The sequence below is a fragment of the Pteropus alecto genome, unplaced genomic scaffold (assembly GCF_000325575.1).
Source record: "Pteropus alecto unplaced genomic scaffold, ASM32557v1 scaffold398, whole genome shotgun sequence".
Lineage (NCBI taxonomy): Eukaryota > Metazoa > Chordata > Mammalia > Chiroptera > Pteropodidae > Pteropus > Pteropus alecto.
In genome coordinates, this window is record NW_006442497.1 from 4,311,428 (window position 1) to 4,322,241 (window position 10,814).

Genomic DNA, 10,814 nt, shown 5'->3' on the forward strand with positions numbered 1-10,814 from the left:
TTCCTGCTGTTTGTTACAAACAGATAAATGCAAATGTTAGCAAGTTTGGGTCTTTTTCTAGCAGTAAGCCACATCCAAAGCACTCAGTCAATGTGCAGTTTAGAACTGTGAAAGCCAGTGTGGTTAGCATTCTCTTAGGCCGCATTAACTACCACTTCTGTATATTTACAAATCAAGGATAACTGAAATTTATATTCTTACCCCTTTTCTATCACCAATTCTTCCCAAATCTCTACCCTCCCCTCAAGATGCTGTGGGTAGTAGCAACAGGCTGCTTCTGCAAAGTTCAGAAAGAACTGCTAAAAATATTTGAGGATCTTCTTTCCGTGGAAAATAAGAAGTCTCCACAGGCACTGTTCATCAATTTTTAACAACTCTCACGAAATCTTTGCAAAAAATTAGACTTTAAGCCACAACCATAATTCCAGTTTGCCCTGTTGGAATAAGCAGCAGATAGCAATTTCCTGATCAACTTGCTCCCTTTTAAGCAAAAAAAGACTTGCTGGGTGGGGAGTGGTTGGAGACGAGGGAGCTGTCAATTATAGCAGCACACTGAGTAGATTTGCTTCCTTTTTGTTTCTGAAATTATAAAAAAAATAAATCTAAGATTTAAAACAACAGCAGAACAAAAACTTACAGGAATATTATGGTCCTTTCGTCCTTTATGTGAAGAAGCAACGTGAGCAAGGTACTGAATGACTTTCTTAGTATTTTCTGTCTTCCCAGCACCTGATTCACCCCTGGAAGAAATATTAACATAGGCCGCCTTAAAGAAAGCATAGCACACACATTCTAAAATTATAGTTGGTAAAATTAAACTGAGTCTGAATGAGAATTAGTATAAAATAAAAAAGAGGATTATTATTATTTAAATGGCATAAAATTAACCCAAAAATTTTTGGATAGATGCCAGAAAGACACAGGAAAATGTTCACAACACTTTTCTCTTCGTGGAGTTTGGGGTTCTGCCGGAGAAGTGAAATTTATTAGAACATTAGTAAAGAAATTCTTCAGCACCAGAAACATATCTAGCCCTGGAAACGGAATTCCTAAAACAATTAATGAAGAAGATTTAATCTGAAGAAACTGAGTGAACTCTGGGTTACTGATATTCATCTTTTAAGCCAGTTAGAGCTTTTTTAGTTCATCCCTTAAACCAGGCTAACAATGGTTCTCTCCGCCGTACCAGGACACAGTACCTTGTATACATCTTGTTAAATATCTCCACAGTGATTGCTGGCCTCACACACTGGGCTCCCTCAGGCAAGGACGACCACGGCTCTGTGCATTTGTTTACTTATGTGTATGTGTTTGTTTATTTGTGTTTGTTTCTTTTTAATCCACATAACCTTGTGCAGTGCTGATGCAGCCAGTACGCCATTTGTAGAGAAAATGAATTAGTATGAATATTGTTATGAACTGGGTGGGACAAATGCCATCACTTTATATGATTTATATTTTCAAACAAGGCTAGAACATTTTGCTGATTTCTACTTAGTACTAGGCTTGAAATTCACGTAAGCTGCTAGCATGTAGTGATACCTGAATTATGGTCTCTCTGCTCAAATATTTATGGTTCCCTAAGACATGATCAAAGCAAACGTATCTTGACAATCAAAATCTCAATTTGGATTGAAATTAAAATTTTAATGTATAATTACATTTTTATTTTAAAAAACCCAGAAACTCAAAAATGTTGTTATACGCATTGCCAACTAATAATAATCCTCTAGGCCTGTTTTATGAAAGGCATGAAAAAAATCTAAATTTTCTAACAAACTCTGACCTTTGCTTGGAATTGTACTTAGAATTATACTATTTGAACTGTGCACAATTTAAGTTTTTTAGTAGGTTTACTGGCTGCATTATATTCCTAACTCTCTGGACCCAGATATGCACAATCTCAGCTGCAGAGGGGTTGGCAAATGGATCTTACTGACCAACTAGTTTTAACAAACTATAGAAATGATCCATGAAAGTATAGTCTTCAATCAACTAGTATATGGCTTTAAATAAGCCAATTATCTTCTCTGGGCCTTGGTGTCACCATCTGTAAAAGCATAGTCACTGGATTGGATCCTTTCTAGCTCCAAGATTTGATAATTCTAGATATGACCTGCCTATTATTTTATGAGAATATTTTATATGTTAAGCTTATTAACCATCATCTATTGTTATATTAAAAATCATCTCCTTCTTTGTTTTGCCATGGAGAAGTTTTAAATCTTAGGTACTCAGATCTACCAAACTTTAATAGTTTCTGCCTGTTATTCACGGTTTAAATTAAAAGACCTTTTCTGCACCAAGATTATGTCCATCTATATCCTCACTTTTATATTATCTATAATATTAAATCTATCTGTATTTTCTTCCAGAACTCTGATGAATTCTCTCTATATAATTAAATCTTTAACCGATCTGAACAACCAAAAAAAACCAATTTATGATTGGAGGTAAAGATTTTTAATCTAATTTCTCCCCCAAATGATTCAGCCTACATCCCAGTATCAGTGGTTCACAAAGACATTCATTCTCCAGTGATATGAAATGTTAATTTATCTTATACTCACTTCTTACACATATGGCTTATTTCAAAAGCCAGTGCCCTACTGAAATAGTTTTGAAATACGACTGATCAGAATACCCATCATTTTTTCTTCTTTAAAAAAAATCAAGTAGTGTCTGAGGTTTATTTTTTCAAATAAACTTCAAATAATTTTGTTCTGCTATGCCTCCCCTATCTCCTAAACAGGTGGAATTTTGAGTTAATTAATATTAATATATATGCTATTTTTAGGAGAAATGTCTTCATCTTTGTCTCTTATATAACTTTGTATTTTTCTAAGTTCAAAACAAGCAAAGACAATTTGTCTTATTCATCTTTGAAACCAGTGCCTAGCATAGAAAATACTCAATAAATACTGAATACATGAGTATAGGTCCTACACATGTTTTATTAAATTTATTCTTAGGCTCTTTTTAATATTTTTTGTTCCTGTCATTAATGTCCTTTCATCATCATTCTATTTTCTATCTGGCTACTACTGGAACATAGATAAGGTAATAATTTTCATTTATTCAACAAATATTTTAAAAATCAACTTCTATGTATTGGGCATTCTTCTAGGTGCTAGAGATATAGCTATGAAAAAAAATCCATGTCCTTATGGAGCTCAAGTTTAGAAGAGACAGAAAATAAACAAGAAAAATAAAATGATTACAGGATATGAGAAATGTTACAAAGGAAACAAGGAGGAGGCTGAGAGGGAAGAGGCAGAGGAGGGCAGAGAACCATCCCCTGTGGGTGTGACCGTCAGGGAAGAGCCTCCTGAAAGATAAGCAGGAACTAGAAAGTGAAGAATTTGGAGGCAGAGTGTTCAGGCCAATGCAAAGACAAACATAAAAGCTCTAAAGAAGGAAAAAGCTTGGTATATTCCAGAAACCAGTGGCCAGTGTATAGGATTTGATATAAGTAACCAGTAAGACAGAGAGCAAAAGTAGACACTGGTAAAGTAGGAGCAGGGTGGATGTGATGTACCTAGGAGTCACGGGAGAGAATTTGGATTTTACTCAAGTATAATTTCTTAATAGTTATGATAGTGGTTTTCTCTGCTTTGCTCTTAAGTTTATTCAAAATACTTAGTGTTTCAAGGCTAATCACGATGTTGACTGAAACAGATCATTTTCAAACAGATCATTTTTATTATGCTAAGAAATGAGCCTCTCATTTCGACTGATGATGACTTATCCTGAAAACAGTTATGATTGTTACTTGTCAGCTTAGTTTGCCTCTGTGGTTTCTTGGCTAACATCTCTCAATTGGACATGCCCATTACACTTACTGGGCTGTACTTCAACAGCTGGTTATGAACTCTGCTACATTTTACATGTTTCAGGTCTAAGGTAACTTTGCCATGGAAAATATTGTTTCAAAGTTAGATGTATTCCAATTCCTTACTGTTGAGTTCCCCAGAGGGGAGATGATGAGCCTTATAGTCTCCATCTTAAAATAGAGATATAATAGCCTCTAATGCATAAGCTTGTTGTAAAGAAAAAATAGTCATCTACAGCACATGATCAGTATTCAGTAAATATTATCATTATTGGTGACTCAACTGTTCATCCACCATACATGAGGTCATTTGAATTACTAAACTCTAAATTACTTTATGAATCAATAGCGTTAGTATAGTGGATAAGAGTATGGGCTGCCACTTCTTGGCTGTGGGGCTTTGGACAAGTTACTTAGGTCTCTGAGCCTCAGTTTATACTCCTTTAAAATGAGATAAAGTTACTTCATAGGACTGAGATAATGCATGTAAAGAGCATTACCTTTAGCACTGCACCTGGCTAAAAGGCTCTCTATAAATGGCAGTAATAGTAGTAGTAACAGGTATGACAGTGATTAATAATGATGATGATAAAGATACTAACAGAAGTCTAAAAAACCTTCAATTTAAATATGAAAGGGATGGCAGGATCAAAGGAATAAAATTCTTGGGAAAAGGTTTTTTAAAAAGGGCTATGGCCCATCTGTCTTAGATGGAGGTAGAGAAAATAAAACAGCTTGAACAAAATAGGGCAAGGGAACCCAGAAAGCTCAGCAGACTCTCTTGAAGAAAATTAGGGGAATCCTGAGAGGAGAACAATAGGACAAGACCTCAAAGAGTGAAGAGGACGATGGAAATCTGACCTCATTTCCACCAACACCGCAAGATTTACTGATAGCGTAGTTCTATACTGTTTAAGTGGCTGCTTGTTTCATTGCTGGTCTCCATAGTACAAGTGCAAGGACAATAGGAGAACAAAACAAGATGTCCGATGGGTGGGTTGCCCTGTGTCTGCTGCAACACATTTGGACATAAAGGATCAGTAGTTTCTAATCTGTAAGTATCTGCATTTTCTAGAGAGGTCTAGGGCTTTCATTGGCTTCTCAAAGAAGTGTGCAATCCAAAACAAAAACATAAAAAACAAGAATAGTAAGAAGCAGTGAAGCAGATCATTAATATGTAATCAATTCTGGGATCTTTCCCTGAATCTCTTCTGGATCACGGAAAAATCTTTTTCTCAGATCTTAATTAGTTTTGTTTTTATTATCGCTGACAATTTGTAACAACAAATTCAGTCTAGCTTCAAAAACACCCTTTGCCTGAAGTTCCTGCTTTAGATAACCTCAATTTGAAAAACAACACATATGTATTTTACATGTGTATATATATATATATAATATATATACACATATGTATTTTATATATATATATAGTGTTAGTTGATTTCCTACAGTTTCAAAACTCTGTTCTGTTAGCAGCTTACTAGGAAAAGCAGAGGATTTATAATTAAGTTAGGCTTGGGTTCAAGTCTTCCATCACACTAGCTAAGACCTGTTTAATGTGACATGTGGACATGGATAACAAAGGTTTTGCAAAGAATAATGGAGATGACATTTGCAAAGATGTTAGTTCCTTTTCCTGTCACCTTTGCCTAGAACATTTTAAACTTCTAATTACAAGTCAATTTGCATACTTCTTTTTCCCCATAATACAGCTATCATTGAGACACAGCTACAACAATCTAAAAATTCCCAGTTTTAAGACTTGAGGACATCTAAAACAAAGAGTCATTACAAAAGCAATCTGAGGTCTAAAAACAGCTAACTGATTGATCTAGGGTCACAGAGCTAGTTCATGATAGGCTGGGATATGAAATCGCAGATTTCTGACTGACAGCACAATGATATTTCAACTACACCACACTGTTGCCTTAGCTATTTTTTAAGACTTAACTTTTTTTTATAGCTGTCTTAGGTTTGCAACACAATTGGAAGATACAGAGATTTCCCATATAGCCCCTGCATAGCTTCCTCCACTATGAACATCACTCGCCAGAATGGTGCATTTTTTTTTTTTTTACCCAGGATGAATCTAAAGTTCATAGTTTGTATTAGAATTCACTCTGGGTATTGTACATTCTATGGGTTTAGACAAATGTATAATGTATAATGACTTGTATCTACTATTCTAGTATAAGAGTGTTTTCACTTCCCTAAAAATACTCTGTGCTCTGCCTATTCATTTCCCCGCTCCTTGCTACCCCTGGCAACCAATGATCAACTTATTGTCTCTATAGTTTTGCCTTTTCTAGAATGTCATATAGTTGGAATCATACAGTACGTAGCCTTCTCAGACTGGCTTCTTTCACTTAGGAATATACATTAAGTTTTCTCTGCCTTTTTATGACGTGACAGCTCATTTTTTTTTTTTTTTTGAAGCGTTGAATAACAGTCCATCGACTGGATGTACCACAGTTTATCCTACTGAAGGACACCTGGGTTGCTTCCAAGTTTTGGCAATCGTGAACAAAACCGCTATAAACTTTTGTGTGCAGGTTTTTGTTTGGACTTAAGTTTTCAACTCCTTTGGGTAAATACCAAAGAGTTCAATTGCTGGATTATATCACGAGAGTATGTTTAGTTTTGTAAGAAACCACCAAACTGTCTTCCACAGTGGCTGTACCATTTTGCATTTCCACCCACAGTAAATGGGAGCTCTTTTTGCTCTACACCTTCGTCAGCATTTGGAGTTATCAATGTACTAGATTTTAGTGACTCCACTAGGTATGTAGTGGTAATGATATATGATGTAGAACATCTTTTCATAGGTTATTTTGCCATCCGCATGCCTTCTTTGGTGAGGTGTCTGTAAAGATCTTTGGCCATTTTTCAATTGGGTTGTTTTCTTATTGTTGAGTTTTAAGAGTTCTCTGTATATTTTGGATAACATTCCTTTATCAGACAGATGTTATCTCTAGCAAATATTTTCTCTGAGCCTGTGGCTTATCTTCTCATTCTCTTGACATTCTCTCTTGCAGAGCAGAAGTTTTTAATTTTAATTAAGTCCAGCTTTTCCATTATTTCTTTCATGGATCGTGTGTTTAGTATTGTATCAAAAAAGGCACACCATATGCAAGGTCATCTAGGGTTTCTCCTATGTTATCTTCTAGGAGTTTCACAGTTTTGTATTTTACATTTAGGTCTATGATCCATTTTGAGTTCATTTTTGTGAAGATGGTACATGGCCTGGGTCTAGATTAACTTTTTTGGCATGAGGATGTCCAGTTGTCCCAACACCGTTTGTTAGAGAGACTAACTTTGCTCCATTGTATTGCCTTTAATCCTTTGTCAAAGATCAGTTGACTACCTTTATGGGATCTATTTCTAGGTTGCTTTACTATTTAATCAATTCTATTGATTTGATTATCTTAAAACTTTTAAGGTATGTTACTCATAGTAAGAATCAACTGTTCTGAATCCAAGTTGACTTGGTCATCACCACTTAATGTAATATTTGTATATGACATAAAATTTCTTAACGAAAAAAATCTATTGTCACTGCCTGATAGAAGGCTTATGTGAAATATTGTTTTACAATTGTTACATTATATTCAAATATACTTAAAAGGAGAAACACTTGAGTTAACCAGGAGTTATTCATAAAATGTAAACAGTATTCTTTAAAAGGAAGGCTTAGAGAACAGAGTAAATTCCTCACCAAGAATGACTGTTTTGTGAATTTAATTCTAATGAGAAGGAAAGTCAACATGAGGATTACACTCTTAACAGGATTTCACTTCCAATTACATGGAGTGCAAGTGTGAAAGACTTTGTTCTGTGATGATAAAGGAAATCCTGAGTGTCTTCATCAAAGAATTTGGCAGGATACTAGAATAATGATGAAGCAGGGGGCTTGGATCCTTAAGCAGGAGCTCACACTGCCTGGTCCGAGTCTGCAGAAATGAAGACTAGTTGGAGAGTTTTAGGCAGATGAGACCAGAGGGTAAATTATGTGTTCATTTTTTTTTTGGCGGGGGGTGGTAAATTAGAGTAAATGACTGAAAAAGTAAAGCTTAAACAGAAGCTATCGAACCACTTGATTTTATAAAAAAATGTTGTTTCCAATTGTATTTCCTTTTTATGGTACTATGTAATTAGTAGTATAGTAGTATAAAATAACTACTAGATGAAATTGACTAAACAGTTATTCTCATACAAAAAACTTAATTAGGTCAGCTCTGCACTAAATTTAAGAAGACCCTAGCTATACACTCTTGGAGTCCTTTATTTGGTGGGTCTCCGAAGGCGCCACAGGATGTATCATGTTTTCTTAAATGTAGGATACATTGTTTCATTTTCATATTTCTCAAGTTGCAATTCAGCTTCTATAACCCAAAAACTGTTATTAAATATCATAACCAGTGGTATCTAGAAATTAAAATAGGACGATGCTAAAAGAAGTGAGAGGTAGGGATTTTGCTGGAAGGATACGAGAGGGAACTTTCTGGGATGATGGTAATAGTAATGTTCTCTATCTTGACAGAGGTTTAGGTTACATGAAAAACTTAACCCATGTACAGTTAAGATCTGTGCATATCATTATATGTAAATTTTGTCTCAAAAGACAAAGATGTAAATTCTGAACTTTAGTTAATATATGCTTTATGTACGCTGAAGTTATTTAAGGGGAAGTATACTGATGTCTGCAATTCAACTCGAAATGCATCAAATTAAGGGATTAATAGCCTATTAAAGCAGAATGAAAATTTTGACTGAAAACATCTGAACAATCAGAAGCCACAGAAAGAAACGTTATCTAACCTTAAGCAGAGCCTCCAGAAAATAGAGCTGCCAGTGACCCCCATCACAGGGAGTTTCCTAATGGCAAAAGACTAACCCTTAGCACCATGAAGTGCAAATTCAGCTTCCATTAGCATCATGAAGCCCAAGAGAATCCTCCATATTTTCCCCTAGAAGCCCTAATCCTCCCAACTCCCCTCTTTTTGTCAAGTTTAGTATATAGTATAAGTCTTTTATTTCTGTTTATTCAGCAAGTTATTCTTACCAAGCACTACCACATGCATGTGTAAATAAACCTTGTCTTTTCTCCTGCTAATCTGTCTACTGTCAGTTAATTTGCAGACCCCCAACCACTGGGCCCAAGCTGGAAAAGAAAAAGTTTACTTCTCAACACAAACAATAGAATGGATTGATGGATGGACAGAGGGATGAACAGATCAATAAATAATAAAGCAAGCACAGTAAAATATTAGTGGCAGAATCTAGGTAATGGATATATGGGTCTTGACTGCCAAGTTCTTTCAGTTTTGCTTTATGTGAAAATATTCATAATAAGATGTTTGGAAAAGTTGAAAGAAAGAAAAGGAATGAAAAGAGGGAGAGAAAGAAAAACGAAACAAAACAAAACAAACCAAACATGGTACTTGATGACTGCTGCTCTGTGTCTAAGAGATAACCGATCTCTATGAGAATTACCTAGACTATTATTACCTAATAAATACTAGCTTATTAACTGATGACAAATATCAGTCTAAAATCACAATAACCATCAAATTATACATACTAGTGTTGGCAATGGTCATTTTTTGGTGACAAAAGTAAATTAGAACTCATTAACCTTTCGTTCTGTCAAACTGTTTTCTGCTTCCAAACATTCCAAAAAATCACGAAAATGGTCATTAACCTTTTAATGACCATTAAAAAACTCATTAACCTTTCGTTCCCCCAAGTGTTTTCTGCTTCCGAACATTCCAAAAAATCACGAAAATGGTCATCCAATCTCTCAAACCAACCAAGTGAAGAGAGTGTGTGTCCTGCACCTGGTTCCCTGCTTACTGCATGCAGGGTTACCCTGATTACGACACCGCAGAAGAGCGACACACAAGTTCTATTCCTCCCTAGCTCACGAGCAGAAAACATGTAGCTCACTTATGCTCATTTCCTGGAGAGTTTTAGTGACTAGATTCTAGTTGTGACTTTGTTAACTCATGCTGTACAATAAAGAATTTGGCTGGTCTTTGTCCCTGGTTCACGGGACGGTGTCTCTAAGTCCTTAAACCATCTTTGTTATTCACACAGGCCTTGACAGTTTATGCTAACGAGGTGACCCATACTGGGCACCCACATAGTCCCAGGATGGGAACGGGCCATACTGAAAGACCAAAGGTGTGATGAGAGGTTTGGGCTGTTGATCCAAGTGCTATCAGCCTAACCTCCTGGAAAGGGAGGAGGGCTAGAGACTGAATTCAACCATGTGGCCAGTGATTCGATCAATCATGCCTACATAATGAAACCCAATAAAAACTCTGCACTTTGAAATTCAGGTGAGCTTCCTGGTTGGTGATATATACAACTATGTGCTAGGAAGGAAAGTGTGCAGAAGACATGGAAGTGTCTCTTTGGGATCCTCCCGGTCCCTACCTTATGTGTCTTTTTTTGGCTGGCTCTGATTTGCCATTCTAGAGAACTACTGAATCTGAGGGGGTAATGGCAACCCCAACATTTGTGTTATTTTGTCAGAAATGCCCATGGCCTGTGAACCCGAGCTTGTGGCTGGTGTCTGTAGTGCGGGCATCACGTGGAAGAGTTTTGCCCTGGGAAGTCAGGGTCAGAACTGCACTGCAACAGATAATTTTTAGAAGACATTTACAGATCAGGTTCTAAATAAGTGATTTTTTTTTTAAAAGAATCCAAGCCAACATAATAAAAAAAACAAAAAAAGCAAAACAATGAGAAGACTATTCTAGAATACAGAATCAAAATTAACAGATATAATGAATGCAAGGAATTATCCTTCATAGAATCATGGATTTTTAAGAGTTATAAAAACACGTTGAGGACTATTATAGAAAATCTAATATGGATTCTATATTCAAATTTCTGTAACAGTGATTTTACTGAATCAATGTTAATGATATTATTGAATCAATATTAATTTTAAGTGTGATAATGGTCTGTGGTAATG

General features: G+C 35.7%; 1 protein-coding gene across 4 annotated transcripts in view; it reads right to left on the reverse strand.

Annotated features, from left to right (window-relative positions):
- MYH10 (myosin heavy chain 10) overlaps positions 1-10,814 on the reverse strand; it is a 129,066-nt gene that overhangs the window by 86,680 nt on the left and 31,572 nt on the right. For all 4 annotated transcript variants that reach the window (XM_006922377.3, XM_006922376.3, XM_025040087.1 and 1 more), the window contains exon 5: positions 638-740. In XM_006922377.3, the coding sequence (XP_006922439.1) occupies positions 638-740 (103 nt within the window). The remainder of the gene's footprint in view (positions 1-637; positions 741-10,814) is intronic.